This window comes from Ochotona curzoniae, unplaced genomic scaffold, assembly GCF_017591425.1.
Source record: "Ochotona curzoniae isolate NIBS_2020 unplaced genomic scaffold, NIBS_Ocur_1.0 contig_2699, whole genome shotgun sequence".
In the NCBI taxonomy this organism is placed as follows: domain Eukaryota; kingdom Metazoa; phylum Chordata; class Mammalia; order Lagomorpha; family Ochotonidae; genus Ochotona; species Ochotona curzoniae.
The window spans coordinates 1832075-1849083 of record NW_024465561.1 but is presented as its reverse complement, the minus strand read 5'-3'; the positions used below and the strand labels follow the sequence as shown (position 1 = coordinate 1849083).

At 61.6% G+C, this 17009-nt stretch overlaps 3 protein-coding genes across 4 annotated transcripts; 1 reads left to right on the top strand and 2 right to left on the bottom strand.

The window, feature by feature from the left end:
* Window positions 1–106: 106 nt before the first annotated feature.
* Window positions 107–1869, bottom strand: B3GNT8 (UDP-GlcNAc:betaGal beta-1,3-N-acetylglucosaminyltransferase 8). Its single transcript, XM_040976266.1, has 2 exons — window positions 1766–1869; window positions 107–1462 (listed from the first exon to the last, which is right to left on the bottom strand). Exon 2 carries the CDS (start codon window positions 1444–1446, stop codon window positions 253–255), a length of 1194 nt encoding a protein of 397 aa, XP_040832200.1. The 5' UTR covers window positions 1447–1462; window positions 1766–1869; the 3' UTR covers window positions 107–252.
* A 1419-nt stretch (window positions 1870–3288) lies between these two features.
* On the bottom strand, window positions 3289–7759 carry DMAC2 (distal membrane arm assembly component 2). Of its 2 annotated transcripts, none has more exons than XM_040976261.1 (6): window positions 7708–7759; window positions 6147–6337; window positions 5439–5519; window positions 4534–4670; window positions 4301–4463; window positions 3289–3967 (listed from the first exon to the last, which is right to left on the bottom strand). In XM_040976261.1, exons 1-6 carry the CDS (start codon window positions 7723–7725, stop codon window positions 3790–3792), a joined length of 768 nt encoding a protein of 255 aa, XP_040832195.1. In that variant the 5' UTR covers window positions 7726–7759; the 3' UTR covers window positions 3289–3789. The 2 variants fall into 2 exon arrangements, with proteins under 2 accessions (XP_040832195.1, XP_040832196.1); XM_040976262.1 differs by having other exon boundaries at window positions 4301–4428.
* A 1085-nt stretch (window positions 7760–8844) lies between these two features.
* ERICH4 (glutamate rich 4) lies at window positions 8845–10241 on the top strand. The gene is made up of 2 exons (XM_040976522.1): window positions 8845–9018; window positions 10014–10241. Exons 1-2 carry the CDS (start codon window positions 8845–8847, stop codon window positions 10239–10241), a joined length of 402 nt encoding a protein of 133 aa, XP_040832456.1.
* Window positions 10242–17009: the final 6768 nt, after the last annotated feature.

Sequence of the window (17009 nt, the reverse complement as noted above, 5' to 3'; positions counted from 1 at the left end):
GCTGGGGGAGGGGGTGCTGAGGCAGTGAGGCCAGCCTGGGCTCCGTCCGCGAGTGTGTGAAGGTCAGAGTGCCTGTGCCGCTGCCAAGTCCCCCAGACGCAGACACAGCCCAGCCTGTGCGGGCAGCGTGTATTTATCAGCCACAGATGAGGGCCGGGTGGTGCCCCTGCCCGCCAGCCAGGAAGACCCAAAGCAGCTCATGCTGTCCCAGTTCTAGCGGCGTGTGCGCGCCCAGACCTGGAAGGAGGGGGCTCAGCACCGGAGCCGAGGGTCGTGCAGCTGCTTCCAGAGCCCGATGCTGTCCTGCGGGCTGAGGGGCTGCACCAGCAGCAGGTCGCGGAGCAGACAGGGGCCCAAGGCGCGCTGGGCCGGCCAGGCAGTGTGGAAGCCTGGGTGGGCCCGGGGCACCAGGCCCAGGGCGCGGAAGCAGAGGCCGGTATAGACGTCATCGAAGGGGAAGGGGGCCACCCGGGCGGCCGCCCGCAGCAGCCAGGGGGCCAGGCGCCCTGCAATGACGTAGCCGCCCCCGCTGGCGTAGGCTGGGTAGTGGCCTTCGAAGAAGGAGTTGGGCACGTAGAAGGGCCCTCCAGGCTTGCGGAGGGGCCTGGCCTGGGCAAAGATCTCACCCAGGTAGAGGCCCCGGGCCCAGGAGGGCGGCAGGGCCCGCAGGTGGCCCAGCAGGGCAGGGATGTGCACGAAGGCATCGTCCTGAACCTGCAGCACAAAAGCCACGTCGGGGCAGTGGCGGTCCAGCCAGGCCAGCAGCAGCAAGTCTTTGAGCGTCCGGTTGAAGGGGACGTCGAGGAAGTCCCAGAGCAGCAGGTCACGGTGGCGATGGCTCTCCCAGGCGACCAGCGAGCCTAGGTCGGGCCCCCCCAGTCCTGCCGGGGACCCCAGCAGGAAGAGCAGCCGGATGCCAGGCGCTGGGCTGCCCCAGGTCTCCCTCACGGCCTGGCGCTCCGCAAAGCGCCCTGGCTCCGATTTGACAGCCAGCAGCAGGTAAGGGACGTCCTCGGCCGAGCAGCCGGCCACATGGCCGACACCGCCTTCAGGCAGCCACCGTGGGAAGCTCCGACAGGCCGCGGACAGCAGGAAGCGGCGGAGGTCCTCCGGGTAGGAAGCGAAGTCGGGAATCTGGGCAGCTGCGGCGGCCCCCCAAGCATGGCAGTCCCCGGCCTCAGCGCCGTCCCCACTGGGCAGGGCCCTCAGCCGCCACTGCTGCTGGTTCCAGTAAGCTGGGGACAGCGGGCCAGGCTGGCCCAAGCGGGCGGAGAGGTTGGCAGGCAGGGTGGGCTCGGGGCTGGCCGAGGTGGCGTCTGGCAGGGTGCCCCTGGGGCCCGGGGAGTCCCTGCTGAGCCCGGCCTCCGAGGTCCACTCGATGTACACCTTGAGGCCCAGGAGCGTGAGCAGCGCTGACAGGCAGAGAAGGCACTTGGGGCAGCGCATGACCCGCCCGTGGCAGCTGCAGGGAAGCCACAGGGAGCCACAGGGGCCTTTAGGGTGCAGGGCGCAAGGCCGCTGCCTCCCCCAAATGCTCCTGCAGCCGGCGGCCCAGCTGTTTCCCGTTCCCACACCTGGGCGCCCCCACTCCAACCTGGCCTCCCAACAGCCCACTCCCCAGCTGCCCCTCAGGGACAGCCCGCCATTCCCATCTTCTCCATTCATGCCCCCCCCCCCCCGTCAGCTCCTTCCAGGGTCTTAGAGACGCTCCCTCCCTCCCGCAGCCCCACCCGGGTCGGGGGAGCAGGGGTCCGACCCCCCTTACCTCTGGGTCCAGCTCCCACCAGCCCCAGCACAGCCGGGCGCTGCCCTGCTGCCTCTGCTCTGCCCTGGCCCTAGCCTGCGCCGCCGTGGGTCTCAGCCCGGCCCAGCCCGGCCGGGGGCGGGGAGAGCGGTGCCGCGGGAGGCGGCCGGGCCCCTGGGGCCGGGAGGAGCCGGGAGGAGCCGGGGCGGGGCCGGCCTGGCGGGGCGCTGGCATGTTGGGGCCGGTTTGCTGGGAGGCGGCCGGGAAGGGCGCAGGCGGGGTCACAGCCGTGGATGGAGGACCGTGCGCGGGAGGGCGAGGCCCGGGAGACACGGGCTGGCGCCGGGCCACACCGGGAGGCGGGTGCATGTGCGGAGTGGGAGCAGATGCGAGCCACGGATGGTGGGGGGCAGGAAGGTGGACAGGAGGGAAACGGAGGCAGGGAGTGCTCCCCTGGCAGGGGGTGGGCACGCTGGGGGAGACTGGGCAGATGGAAGGCACGAGTCAGAACCCAGCGGCAGATCCAGCAGAGGGGAGGGCAGCCGGGGTCTGTACAAGGGGCAGGTGCAGGCGGTGACGGGCTGGTGGTTGGAGGGGCCTGGGCCGCCTGCCTAGCAGGGTGGGAATCCACTCCTACCCAGGTGCCCAAGCCCCCGGGGCTGCAGTGACTGGCGCACCGACCTCTGGCCCCCCGGGACAAGCCAGGGTGTCTGCGGTGTTTACGGCATGGCCCTCGCCCTCGCCCTCCGGGGACCCGCGGCAGCCGGGGGTGGGGAGGCAGGCAGACCAGGGAGGAGCTGACCCTGCCCTGTGCTGGCGTGTGTGGAGGGGAGCCGGTCAGCCAGCAGCTGCTTGCTCAGCCCTGATTTCCTCCCGTCTGAATAATGGAGCCCTGGGAACAGCTGGGGGAGGAGTGGGAGGAAGTGGTGAGAGCTAATGGCCTGGAAGCTGGGCTGGGAGTGAGGGCAGGGCCCGGGGGCAGGGGCAGGATCAGCTTCTGGCCCACCACACTGGGCGCCCTCCACCAGGGCCTGCACTGCCCCTCCCCACAGGCCGGGCAGTTTGCGGGGTGAAGGGGGAGCCACAGATCTGACTGCCCTGGCATCTGCTCCACCCAAGGCCCCCGTGCAGCAGCCGGACGGGGGAAGTTTCCACGGTGCCTGCGGGTACGTGACCCAGTGGTTGAGCACTCTGGGTTCAAGTCTCCCTCCGCTCCAGCTTCCTGCTCACATACACCCTGGGGACAGGGTGACCTGACCCGTGGGTGGCAGCTGGATTGTGATGCCAACAGCGGAGACACAGCTGCACAGTTCAGATGAGCCAGGCCAGAGCCAGGAAATCAGCATCCCACACATGGGTGGCAGGGACTCAAAACCTTGAGCCATCCCTGCTGCCCCCCAAGGGTGCCTCCCTCTGAGCCACTGCACCGGACAGGCCCGCGCCCGCCAGTGGGACCACACCAACCCCGGTCCCAGCCTAGGCGTCAGTCTGCCGGGGCACTCGGGTACGTGCTGTGTTCATACAGATGCAGTCAGAACGCCACACAAGCTCCATCCGAGGGTTTAATGTGAATGACACTGAATTAGAACAAGGCTGGGGTGTTTCCTGGGGGTGCTGCCCAGAGCCAACCACAGCAGCCCCATGGGAAGCCACTTGGTGGGGGCTGCCCAGGAACAGCAGGTGCATGGGGGCACAGCCCGTTGGCACCTGCCCGTCCTCCCGTGTCCTCCAGCGCCCCCTACTGACAAAGCCAGCGGTGCAGGTGGCAGCAGGCAGCGCACAGAAGAGCTGAACTGGGAACCCAAGGCAGTAACTGCCCACACCGGGCACCCAGCCATCTGCGCTTGGCACCGCAGCGCCTGCTGTGTGCAGCAGGAGTCCTCGAAGGTGTGGGCAGTTCTGTGGGGCTACCAAAGGGCAACGGACACCCTAACCTCACGCCTGCCTTCTCTCAGATCTGCCAGTCACTGCCCACCCCCTACACATGCCCAGGCTGAGGGACCCCAGCAACCTTCCGGGAGCCCTAGGTGGGCCGGGGCTGCAGGCTAGGCAGGGATGGGGCTGGCAGCGTCCCGGGGCTGCTCCTCAGGCCCCAGCCTCAGGCCCTGGGCATAGTCAGCCCCCACCACCTGGCAGCCAGGCAGCATCTCCTCCACCAGGATGCGCGTGAGGCCCGGGCTGGACACAGCCGGGAGATCCGAGATGTCCAGCCAGCGGAGGTTCCTGAGGGCGGGGAGAAGGGCAGGAGGCCGCTGTGAGGGCAGCGGTCAGGTGTGCGTGGTAAGGGGTTCTGACCCATTTCAATCCCTGGCTTTGTGACTAAGTCACTCCAGGAACGTGAAAGCTGCCCCGTGCTGACCAGACACCCAGCCATGCCTGTGTCGTCAGTCCCAGGAATGAAGGAACCGGCATCAATTGTCCTGGCCACTCACTGACCCTGGCCCACCTACCACCCACACCCAGTCTGTGATGGAGCAGGGACCCTTTCCCTATGTCTCCTGCACCTGGGCTGGGTGGGGGACACTGCCCAGGGCCCGGCCTGAACCCAGGTCTCACTGGAGGTGGTGGAGGCAGGCAAGGCCTCGCTCCGAGACCCGAGGGCAGCCGGCCAGCGAGAGCTCCTCCAGGGACGCGGCCAGCGGGTGGAGGCGGCTGAGGCACCAGTCGTCCACGTGGGGGCAGCGCTGCAGCGACAGGGACCGCAGCTCCCTCAGGGACACTGCAAGGGGACAGGACATGTGGCACAGGGCCGTCCCCCTGGGCCCGCCCCCGGCCAGCACCCCACGCACAGAGACTGCCCATGCCCTCGTAGTTGATGGCACAGCCGCTGGCATCCACAGCCTCCACAGACGCGTCCTGGGACTTGAAGAACTCCAGGGAGAAGCGGCCGTGCTTGCTGGGCCGGATCCACTCCTGGTCCCGGAACCTGGCGGGGAGAAGGGGTGTGAGCACAGCCCCCCGTGACCCAGGCCCCGCCTCTGAGAGCCCACCCGTGACGGCAGGCTGTGAGCCCACGCCGAGGGCTGGATCCCGACAGCCTCCCTCACTGGACGCGTCACCGCTGTGCGAGCCTGGGCCCGCAGCACAGCCCAGAGGCGCCATGCAGGGTCCTGTGGGTGGGCACCGTCGGGACAGCTCACACAGGGTGGGTGCCTGGCAGCTGGTTCACTCCTGAGCGCCCTCGGGCCGGACTGAGCCAGGTCTGTGCCCGTGGTGGGAACCCTATTACTTCAGAGTCTGAACGAGCAGGAAGCTGGAATGGGAACAGCCGGGAATCCAACCAGCCAGGGTGTGGGCATGCCGACCGGCTGTCCTGATGCAAGTTTTAACTGACACAGCCGGTTAAGCTGCTGCCTCTGCTGACGCCGGCATCCCGTACGGGCACTGGTTTGAGTCCCAGCTGTGCCACCTGTGAGCCAGTTCCCTGCTAACAGCCTGGGAGAGCGGCAGACGATGTCTCAAGCGCCTGGGTCCCTGCACCCCGAGGTGAAGTGCAGGCCCATGGGGGAGTGAACCAGATTCTCCCTCCCCCTCCCCCTCCCACTGCCTTTCACAAAAATAAAAAGAATACAGAAAGAAAATGAAATGTGTGGGCACAGGGTCTCGTCAGGGCCAGCGGGGTAGCGGGGTGCGGGCACCACCCCTCGGCACAGACCCGCGCCTGCCCCACCCCGCCCGGCACCTGCCGCCGTACTTGACTGCGCCTCCCTGCTTCAGGACGAAGAAGGCGCCCGCCACGGACGGGCCGTAGCGCTCCTCCAGGGAGGTGAAGGATCTGCAGGGAAGAGGGTGACGGAGGTGAGGGCCTGAGGAGGTGAGGGCCTGCAGACCCCCAGGAGGTCCACCCCACCCGGCCGACACTGCTGAGGGGCACACGCCCCCGGCTGAGCACTGTCCAGCACCCCAGGGGCCCCGACTAGGGGAGGTCAGGGGAGTTCAGGTGTGGAGAAGGCTGAGGCGACACCTCAATGGCAACAAGGAATGTGAAGCCAGAAGGAGAGTGGCGCCTGGAGCCTCATGCTGGGGCGGCTGCCAAGCAGGGGGTTCCCTGATAGGACGGGGGCAGCATGGCTGGCGGCTGTCAGCGACGTGACAGGAAGTCATGCTACTTCCCTGAGCGGGCCTGGGTGCTCTGCAGACCCCGGGGAGGCTGGGGGTGGGGGCTGAACGCTCGGGCGATCCTGGATTTTATCGGCGGGCGGGAGGGTGTGGAGGGCAAAGAGGAAACCAGAATGGCTCCTCGGAATTGGCGCTGGAAAGCAGGACAGCAGGGCCATCGCTGGGATGAGGACGGTCGGGGGGAACCGGCCCTGCTGGGCTCCGTGTCAGCCAGACCCGCAGGCGGCCTGTGTGCTGGGGGGCTCACGGAGGCGGAGGGCCAGGGGACCCCGCGGCTGCTCACCGATTGTCCTGCTGCACTTTGAGCAGCCGCTTCCGCAGCAGGTACTGCCTCAGAGCCTCCACGTCATAGAAGTGGTCGGTCAGGAACCGCAGCAGCGTCCGCCACCTCTGCTGGCTGCCCCGCGGGGGCCCTGTCCCACTCAGGCCACGGACGCCCCTGGCGCTGCACACGGGGCCCGCCAGGCGCAGGGGCTGGGGAGGCCGAGAGCGAGGCAGGGGATGCTGGAGCCCCAGGTCTGTCGGAGCCCAACCCTGCCTCCCAGCGCCCCCAGAACGCCACAGCCTGTCTCTGGGCCCTGAGATCTCTCCTTGGTTTACCCAACATTCCCTGGTTCCCGCCTTCTTCCCCAACCCTTCTCTTCCTCTCAAACCCTACTATCTGACAATCTCCCACATTTCCCCTCTAGTTAAAACATCATCAAAAATATAAATGAAAAAATTAAAGCTATCCATCATAAACCATTTTTGTTTATATAAGACAGGAGCTACAGAGAGGGGCCCTGGTTTTAATCCCAGTGGCCCCAATTCCATCGAGCTCCCTGCCTGTGGCCTGGGAAAGCAGCAGAGGACAGTCCAAAGCCTTGGGACCCTGCACCCGTGTGGGAGACCCGGAGGAAGCGCCAGGCTCCTGGCTTCGGAAATGCTCGGGTCTGGCCATTGTGGACACTTGGGGAGTGAACCATCGGACAGAATATGTCCCTCTCCGTCTCTCTTCCTCTCTGTATATCCGCCTTTCCAATAAAAATAACTTAAAGAGTTATGGAAACAGAGATCTCCCATCCGCTGGTTCACGCCCATGGCCACAGCCGCCAGGGCCGGCCGGGGGGAGCAGGGGGCGTCCTCCGTCCTCCGGGTCTCCCCGTGGGCGAAGGACGCACCAGCCTTGGCTCTCCCTCCCGCAGGAACTCGGTGCAAAGCGCACGGGTGCGGGTCGCCAGCGCTGCAGGCGGAGCTTAACCTGCTACCTGCACTGCGCGGCGCCTCCCGTTCTCCCCAGCGCGCTCCTCTCCTCAAAGCATCCACACCTGCTCCGGGAGGGCGCGGCGAGGCCGTGCGTGGAGCCCAGCAACGACCCAAGCCGGCTGCCCGCCCTGGCCGCCCCGCCCGGTGCCCTGACCGGCGAGGCCGTGCCCTGGAGCCCAAGCCGGCTGCCCGCCCTGCCCCGCGAGGCCGAGGGGCGAGCCCGCGAAGGAGCCCGGTCCCCACTGTCCACTGGGCTTCAGCGTGCCGGCCATGAAGAAACCCCAAACGCGTCCATCTCCTCTCCCAACCCTCTTCCTCTGCCTCAATTTCCCCTTTAGCCAAATTCTAGAATCCACACGTTCTGGTAATTATTGCATTCCCCACGTCCCTTCCCGGTGACCTCTCACCCCTGGCCTGATTGGCTGGGCGCCCTCCAGTCCCGCCCCCGCCCGGTCCCACTCCCGGCCCGGAAGACCGGCGGGTCCGCGCTCCCGGCGGGGCGCCTGGTGGGGACGCGCCTGCCCTGCCCGCTCTGCACGCCCGGAAGGCGTTGCAGAAGGACCTCGATTCCGGGGGCTCCAGCAGCTCCGGTCACCTACCGCCCTGGGCGCCGCCATCTTGCTACCGGGACGGAACCGGAAGGAGCCGGTCTTTTTTCCAGGCCACACACCTGGTTCAGGCGTGAATTTCTTCCCCCTGGGGCCACGCCCCCTGTTCGCCACCCCTCCTCTTAAAGGCGCACACACCTTTTTCTTTGGCTTCTGGGACCACATGGCCAGTCCTTCCTGCGAGGGGACGGGCCTCCTCTGGCTGCAGTCGCCGGAGCGTCCTCCGGCTCCCATGCCGTACCTGCATTATTACGAAGGACTGACTTACTGGAAAGGCGGTTAGAGAGCGATCTTACCCCCACAGGCTCACTTCCCAAATGGCTGGACTGGAGCTTCCTCTGGGTCGCATTCCATATTTTTATGATTATTTTTTATTTTTTTAAAGATTTATTTGTTTTTATTGCAAAGTCAGATATACAAAGAGGAAGATCTTCCGTCTGATGATTCACTCCCCAAGTGACCGCAACAGCCAGAGCTGCACCGATCTGAAGCCAGGAGCCAGGGGCCTCCTCTGGGTCTCCCATATGAGATCAGGAGCCCAAGCAGGTGGGAAGTGGAGCAGCTGGGACTCAAACCAGCACTCCCATGGGATGTTAGGTCTGTAGGTAGAGGTTTAGCCCACTATAACACTACACTGTGCCAACCTGACGTGCTTTTCTGGTCACATAGGGGGGCCACCCTGACTGGGATGAGGCTGGGCACGTCCAGGGAGGGCAGAACCGCTCCTGGGGCCAGCAGCCTGCCCTGCCCCCTGTTCTCCTGGCACCTGGACTCTGACCCTGGACCTTGGGGCCGCTGCTGAGGAGAGCCTGGGCTGGACTGAGCCAAGGAAGACAGGCAGGCATGGCACTGAAGCCAGGCCGGCCTCAAAGGGAGTCCAAGAGAGGGCAGGGGTGGGAGGGACGCAGGGGACAGCGGGCACCAGCACACACGACCTCCACAGGAGCTAGGCTGGGCCAGGTGAGCAGAGCTGAGGTTAACCGTCGGAGACAGAAGCTCCCTGCTCGGCCGCTGCTCCTCACCCAGCACTGGACTTTGCGATGCCTTGACCCGGCCGCCTTCCCCTCCACGCTGCCCTTTACTCCCCTGGACCTTGCCACTTCCTGCTCCTAGCGGCCAGCACTCCCGATGGAGCTGTGGAAGCGGCTGGAGCAGGCTGGACTGGCCCCCCCGGGGCTGGGCCCACCCCCCAGGGCCCTGAGGGGCGTCCCCCCGGTGGAGAGCCCGCGCCAGACCCTTATGTCCCCCACGGAAGACCCTGGAGGTGCCAGGCAGAGTCTCTTGTGGATCTGGGAGGAGCTGGTGAGTGAGGGGTTTGGAGAAAGAGAGGGAGAATGAATAAAATAGAACAGGCTGGAGGTTGAAAGACAGGAATAGAGGAAAAGACAGTGCAGAGCTGCAGGGGTGGGGGCAGAAGATCAAGAGAGAACGCAGATATTAGCAACAGGCTGTGTGGTGCAGCACGTAAGGCCGCCACCCACAAACTCTCCATGCGTGTTGGCTACTGTCCTAGCTGCTCCACTTATTTTACTTTTTAAGTGTTGTTTATTTTTATTGGGATGGCAGATTTACAGAGAGAGAAGGAGTGACGGTGAAAGAGAGAGAGAGAGGTCCTTCATCCACTGGTTCAATCCCCAAATGTCCGTAACAGCCGCGTCTGCAACTGAGCCCATCTGAAGCCAGGAGCCAGGAGCCTCTTCCAGGTCTCCCATGTGGGTGCCATCCTCTACTGCTTTCCCAGGCTACAAGCAGGGAGCTGGACCAGAAGTGGAGTAGCTGGGACTAGAACCGGCGGCTATACGGGATGCCGGCACTTGAAGCTGGAGGATTAGCCTGTTGAGCCACAGTGCCAGCCCCCAGCTGCTCCACTGTGACCCAGCTCCCTTCTAGTGGCCTGGGGAAAGCAGTGGAAGATGGCCCAAGCGAGGGTCCCTTTGGCTTAGGTCAGCCATGGCCTTTGCAGCCGCTTGGGGAGTAAACAAATGGATGGAAGATCTTTCTGTGTCTCTCCTCCTCTCTCTGAAACTCTTCCGAATAAATCTTAAAAAAAGAGAAAAAAAGAACAGAGACAGACGCTGTCTGAATGTGAACGGGAGAGATGGAGCCAGCCAAGGGCGGAGCAAGAGGAAGGGGGAGGCAGAGATGGAGACCGAGTAGGTAACGGGAGAGGAAGTGGAGGAACAAGGACAGGAGACCCCAGGGTGCAGGGACACAGGGCCTGCTCCCACCCAGCCCAGGGGGACGGACCCCTCGCCCTCGGTGGCGGCGTGCCCGTGACACCCCCTCCCTACCTGCAGGAGAACATGCGCCGAGTGGATGTCCAGCTGCTGGCCCAGCTGTGCAGACTGGGGCTGGAGATGGGCGCACTTTGGGAGGAACTGACGGCCAACGTGGAAGAAGAGGAGGAGGAGGAGAGCGGCGAGGAAGAGGAGGAGGACAAAGAGCCCCAGGAGAAGCAGGGGCAAGGACACCAGGGACCCTCCTGGGTGGACTTACGGACGCCTGACTTTGAGATGATAATCTGAGGCCCTGCCTGGGCGGACACCTCAGGGTGACGCGCGGATGAGATGCAAGAGGGGAGGTGTCCAGGCCAAACCAACCAGGCCTGACAGAGTCTGCAGGGGTGAGACTGGGCCCTGCCGTGAACTGGGACAGGGGCAGGTGCGCAGGGAGAGGGGTGTCTGCTGACGCAGGAGGGGTGTGTGTGTGTGTGATGAGGGAGGTGCAGGGGGAGCTGCAGTGTGTTGCCCACAGATGTCTCTGCAAGCATGGTGGGGACACCTCTGGTGAGGTCTGGCTGGGGTGGACGCTGTCCCGTTGGCAGCCGCCACCTGCGCATGGCTCTGGGCACCTGAGACAGGGTGAGTGTGAATCGGGATGCGCTGCGGAGGTGGAATCCAGCCCGCGTGTCCCAGGCCAACGCGTGAGAAAAAGAACGGAAGGCTTTTCAACACTTACATGTTGAAGTTGTGTGTGTGGCGTGCACTGGGATAAAATTATTGCTGAAACCAACTTCACTTGCTTTTAACTGAGGGGCTGTCTTGTCATTTTTCCCAGTTTAAAGCGTGACGCTCGTGGGCATCCATTGCAGTCACGTCGGCAGCCACCCCCCTCCGGGGCTCCCCGCCTGCAGAGCTGAAACTCCCCTAAGCTCCCGTGCCCGCCCTCGGCCCTGGCGCCCAGCGGGCTGCTGTCTGAGCACGCCGGGGGCTCACAGAAGTGGCATCACAGGGCCCTGTCCTTTTGTGCCTGGCCTGTTTCACTCAGCATAAGGTCTGCGTGTCCATCCGCGCTGACCTCAGGTCAGAATCCCCCCGCCTTTGAAGGCGTGGCACCTGTGCCCACGCTTGGTGGGTCTGTCATTACCCTCCCTGGGTACTCAGGCTACTCCCACCTTTTTTGGGACATGCTGTCATGAACATGGGTGAGCAGATGACTCGGTCAGGCCCTGCTTTTGATTCTCTGGGTTGTTCCCCCGAAGCGGAACTGCCGGGTCAGGTGGCGACTCCAGGTTTACAGTTTTAGGAGTGGCCATGTCATTTCCTGTAGCAGCTGATTCATTTCACATTCCAGACAGCATTACACAAAGACTCCAATATCTCCCTCTCCTGGCATATACATTTCTGATATCTTTAATAAGTTCACTGATTGGGGGCAGGTACCATGCCTGTAGCACTGGCATCCCATATGGGCACTGGTTCATGTCCCAGACACCCCATTTCCCATCCAGCTCCCTGCTTGTGGCCTGGAAAGGCAGTGGAGGACGGCCCAAAGCCTTGGGAGCCTGCACCCATGTGGAACACCGAGAAGAAGCTCCTGGCTTTGCATCAGCTCAGTTCCGGCTGTTGTGGCCATTTGGGGAGTGAATCAGTGAATGGAAGACCTCCTTCTCCTTTCTGTAACTTTAAAATAAAAATAAATCAAACAATTTTACTGTTTTAAATTTTTTAAAGATTTATTTATTTTCATTACAAAGTCAGATATACAGAGAGGTAGAGAGACAGAGTGGAAAAGCTTCCATCCAATGATTCACTCCCCAATTGACCACAACGGTTGGTGCTGCACCTATCCGAAGCCGGGAACGCAGGAACCTCTTCCGGGTCTCCCACGCGGGTGCAGGGTCCCCAGGCCTTGGGTCGTCCTCGACTGCTTTCCCAGGCCACAAGCAGGGAGGTGGATGGCAAGTGGAGCTGCTGGGATTAGAACCGGCGTCCATATGGGATCTGGCACATTCAAGGCAAGGACTTTAGCCACTAGGCCACGCCACCGGGCCCTTAAATTTTTAAAATTCATTTTTTCATGAAAGGAAGGCAGAGGGAAAAAGGGGGGAGAGAGGAAAAGGAAGAGATCTATTCACTCGTACACTGTCCACATGCTCCCAGCAGACAGGAGCCCAAAACGCAACCCAGCGCTCCCCCATGTGAGGAGGGGAGAAGCTGGGCTAGAGTGGAGGAGCGCGCCCCATGTGAGGAGGGAAGAAGCTGGGCTAGAGTGGAGGAGCTCTCGCCCATGTGAGGAGGGGAGAAGCTGGGCTAGAGTGGAGGAGCTCTCCCCCGTGCGAGGAGGGGAGAAGCTGGCTGAAGTGGAGGAGCCAGGACTCAAACCAAGTTCTCTGGCCTGGAGCGCTGGCATCCCCGTGGCATCCAACCACTGCACCAAATGCTCGCCTTTCTTCTTTTCTTGTTTTAATAAAAGCATGCAGAACTGTTGTGGTTTTGATGAGACCTGAGCGTCTTCTCTCGGGCTCACTGACCTGCTGTCTAACATGCTTCTAGGGGAGGGCCTTTGGCCTGGCAGCCGGGATGCCGACCAGGACACTCGTGTCCACACTGAAATGCCTTGGTCCAATGCCCAGCGCTGCCGGCTCCTGGCTCCAACTTCCCGCTGGTGCACACCCGGGGAGGCACCAGTGACGGGTCAACATGCTCTCTGGTTATAAAGTAAATAAAATAAAATATGGCTGCCAGAATATTTAAATCATAAATGTGACTCACCTTGTATTTCACTACAAATGTTCACATCATTTGAAAACAACATGACGGGGAGATGAGCCAGGAGGGGTTACAGGTGGGTTTGGGGTGCACCGCAGCCTGTCACAGCGCCACCTGCAGGAGACGGGGGTCCCCATACCTTCAGAAGACACGCCCAGAGAGCAGGTGCCCAGAGAGGTGTGGGGACAGTCACAGAACCAGGGCTCCCCGAGGGGACGAGACGTGCATCTGTGTTACCGCTCACCGCTCTCTGGCTGGAGACTGCCCCAAGGGCCGCTCAGTGCTCTTCCCTGGGAACAGGATCCTGGAGAATGAGCTGCTTTTCCGTGTGCCCCGTGGAGCCCCCAGGACGGGGCTGGGGTGCTGAGCTCCACCACGCAACAGCCAAGTCAGCAGCAGGAGTGACCAGCGCTCTCCTCCCTGGGCGGGGGGGGGGGGGGGAGAGTCCGGTGACCACAGGGGACAGCTGAGATGGTCAGGGCCAGGGTGGGGCAGAGGGGTCAGGGTGGGGGAGGCACAGGCAGAGGGCCAGGGTCAGGGTCAGGGTTCTGCAGGGGGCTGAGGGGATCCCGACAGGGCAACAACAGGCCTAGCCTGATACGTGAGAAAAGAGTTCTCAGAGGAGAATCTAAAGAACAAGGAAAAGTGAGCCCAGAAAGACATAGAAAGGGAACAAGAAGGGGGGCAGGTGCAGCAAGTTAAGCCACCGCCTGCAAAAACAACTTCCAACATGGGCGTCAGTTCAAGTCCCGGTTGCTCCGTTACCGATCCAGCTCCCTGCTAAGGCCCCTGGGAAGGCAGCAGACGACGGCCCAAGCACCTGGACCCCTGTCACCCATATGGGGGACCCAGATGAAGCTCCTGGCTGATCCTTCCCTGGCCATCACAGCCATTTGGGGAGTGAGTCAGTGGGTGGAAGAGCTCTCTGTCTCTCTATCACTGTGCTGTCTAAACACATAGGTACAAACATACATAAATCATTTGCAGGACAGGGAATAAGAACTAGGAAAGCAACCCGGCTGTTGTGTTCGCTTCCCCTCAGGCAGTGAGCTGTCTGGGCTTAGCCCCGCGCCCCTTAGCCTGTAGGGCTCCCTTGGCATCCCATAGGGCACTGGTTCCAGTTCTAGCTGACCCATTTCCAATCCAGCTCCCTGCTAATGTGCCTCAGAAGGCAGCACAAGATGGCCCAAGTGCTTGGACCCATGAGGGGGACTGGGATGAAACTTCAGATTTGCCCAATCCTGGTGCTTGCAGTCACTTGGGGAGTAAACCAGCTAACGAACAATTGTTCTTTAAAGGGAGAGACTGACAAGGCCAACTGAACTTCATACTTGCCATAATTTAGACTTTTTTCCCTAGGACACTGAGGCCCCCAGAGGTGCGAGCTCCCCCCGCACCCCCACTGTGCATGCTTGCTGCATTTCAAGCTCAGGTCTGTGCTGTGTACCCAACCACAAACACTTCCTGCCTCGATTTCCTGTCAGTAGATAATGTGCCCAGTTTCTTAAGGTTTAGGGACTGCCCTTGCGATTCCAGCAGTCCCGTCTCTTACGCCAGCATCCCGCAGGCTCTGCAACACTGAACTCTGCCCCTCCTTCCCCCGAGACATCTGTGGCTCGGGTTCTGAACATCCCCCTGCCCCCACGGCCCCTTGACAGTCTTTCCTTAGGAGAGCTTGCGGTGGCTTGTTCTCGTCTTTCTGCTTGGCCACTACATCCTCCATGCCTTGAATAAGGCCTTGCACACAGGTGTTCTAGAACTATCTGAACGAGAGGGCAAGCGAAGGCTGGGAAAGGGAAGGACATGGCTGCTGCGTCTCAGTGTAGCTTCACGGACTTTCCCCTTCTTCCCCTGCCCTTTTGGAAGCAGCAGCACCGCCTTTCTCTCTACTCCAGCATCGGCCCGGGCGGTAGCTTCGCCAGCACAGCTGCTGAGGCTGGAGGGATACAGGGCAGACCAGCGCGGCCCCTGCACGAAGAAGCCACGCTCCTGGGGCACTCGCATCCCTTCTGTTCCTCTGTCTCTCAAGTGAAAATGGAGGATTTGCCCTGGGCTTTATTTCTTTTTTATTTATTTGAAAGGCAGAGGTAGAAAGAGGGAGAGATTTTCCATCTGCTGGTTCGCTCCTCAGATGGCTGCAACGACCAGAACTGGTCCAGAGCAAAGGCCAAAGCCAGGAGCCCCATCTGTGTCTCACGTGGGGGCAGGGCCCAGGCACCTGAGCCATCTTCCAGTGCTTTCCCAGGCACACCTGCAGGGAAGCAGAGCAAACAAAACCCCATCTGACATTCTGACATGAGATGCCAGCATTGCAGACGGCAGTTCAGCTCACCAACACAGTGTCTGCCCCCCCTTAGAATTTTCTTCTTCAGAGGATGGCACGTCACAGTATCCCTGCCAGAAACCCGGCCGCCATCCCTGACTCCTCCCTTTATGGTGCCTGGATAATCAGTTGTGCTGTGGGTGCAGGCGGGTGAATGACAGCGCAGTGAGGGAGCAGGCGAGGACAGAGCTGTGAACTCCACCCCGACAACCCGCAGCCTCCAGGGGTTTCCTCGAAGGCGACTGAGCTCAGGGACTTGAGGACCCTACCTGCGCCCCTCCTGGTCCGTGTTTCTGGAAACAGACACCCCAGGAGCCTCTCCCTCAAGGACACCCAAGTGTTGTTACAGCAGAGCACGTTACATACACTTCTCTAGAGCCGAAGTCTTTGGGACACCAGGCAGAGGGGCAGTGCTGTGGCTCAGGGTTAGGTCTCTGCTCGCACCCCAGGTACCCCATAATGGAGTGAAAGTTCTGACTGCTCTGCTTCCAGCCCAGCTGCCTGCTGATGCACTTGGAGGTAGTGGTGGAGAATGGCTCAGCATGGTTCCTGCTATCTGTGTGAAGACCTGGCTGGGATCTGCATGGGAATCCCATATGGGCACCGGTTCTAATCCCGGCAGTTCCACTTGCCATCCAGCTCCCTGCTTGTAGCCTGGGAGAGCAGTCGAGGACGGCCCAAAGCCTGGGGACTCTGCACCTGCGTGGGAGATTCAGGAGAAGCTGCTGGTTCCTGGCTTCACATCAGCTCAGCTTTGGCTGTTGTGGCCACTTGGGTAGTGAATCAAAGGATGGAAGATCTCTCTACATGTCCTTCTCTCTTTAGATATATCTATAAAATAAAATAAATTAAATAAACCCTTAAAATGTATTCGTATATCAGTTGACACATTGATATTACTTTTTCTCTCTAGCTCTCAGGTGGCCGGGCCAGAGTGGGGGAGCCATGGAGACATGCTTGATTTGTGCCATAAGGAACTACATTAAAGGGGCTGTGGGAACACCAAGGAATCATTTCCATACAAGGAGTTTATAAATGTCCAATAATTTTAAAAATAAAAAAGTGACCAAATCTAGACTCGATGTAGAAGAATGGGGAGCAGGCACTGTTAAACATTAAAGGCCAAAGTGAGAGCATTTGGGGCCCTGCTGAGGAGCTGTTGGGGGGGACCGTGCACTCCCAACATCCTAGCAACAGTGACAGCCCTCCTGGACCCTGTGTCCAGTGGCGGTCATGTCCCCACTGATTCTTCCAGTGGAGGGTGTTGCATGAATACCCAAGATGACCCGTCACCCATAAGTAAGGTCAGTCTGGGATGTCCCACAGCAGCCCTGCCAAGCAAAGAAGCCACAGGTTCATGGTCATTTTTCCAAGGGCAATGCCTGTGTCAGGCCTGGTGTGTCCGGTCACTGAGCCCGGAACTATGCCCCGTCCACCCGTCTGAGCTCTGGGACTGTTCCCAGATCCCTAGTCCATGATCCAGCATCCTCCACGTGGAGTTCCTCCGTAGTCCCTGGTCCCCTCCTAGGAGCGGGTCTGAGGGCAGGGCCGGTGGACCGCAGTGCCAGGCGCTTCGGGAAGGACGCGAGCGCCCTCCAGTGGACGCCTCCGTCAGCGGCCCAGAGAATGTGGCCAGGCAGTGGCGAGATGAGCGCAGTGAGATGATGGCGCGACCCCAGGTGCCACAGGAGGGACTGACGCAGCGGGATGGCAGGGAGGGACGGGGGAGAGCGGAGTGGGGCGGGGGAAGCTCCAGCGGAAATGGAATGGCTCCCGGTGGGCTCTCAGGCTCTCAGGCTCCTCGGCACCACCCTCAGCGCTGACAGCACGGTGTGCGGCACCCGGGGACTCACCCAGAAAGCACCAGTGGGACTCGCTTCCCTGGGGTGTGACAACCAGGAAGGTCTCCAGACATTGAGAGTCACTGGTCTACACTGATATCCATAACCACATACTGTTAAACATTTTTATGTATTTTA

What these genes read in the sequence shown, in the direction of transcription:
- DMAC2 (XM_040976261.1), bottom strand. An exon ending in AAAGTGCAGCAGGACAATCG is followed by an intron (nt 5,520 to 6,146) that starts GTGAGCAGCCGC and finishes TCTTCCCTGCAG; the next exon opens with ATCCTTCACCTCCCTGGAGG. An exon ending in CGAGGGCATGGGCAGTCTCT is followed by an intron (nt 4,464 to 4,533) that starts GTGCGTGGGGTG and finishes GTCCCCTTGCAG; the next exon opens with TGTCCCTGAGGGAGCTGCGG.
- B3GNT8 (XM_040976266.1), bottom strand. Translation starts at nt 1,446, where the DNA reads ATGCGCTGCCCCAAGTGCCTTCTCTGCCTGTCAGCGCTGCTCACGCTC.
- ERICH4 (XM_040976522.1), top strand. Translation starts at nt 8,845, where the DNA reads ATGGAGCTGTGGAAGCGGCTGGAGCAGGCTGGACTGGCCCCCCCGGGG. An exon ending in TGTGGATCTGGGAGGAGCTG is followed by an intron (nt 9,019 to 10,013) that starts GTGAGTGAGGGG and finishes CCCTACCTGCAG; the next exon opens with GAGAACATGCGCCGAGTGGA.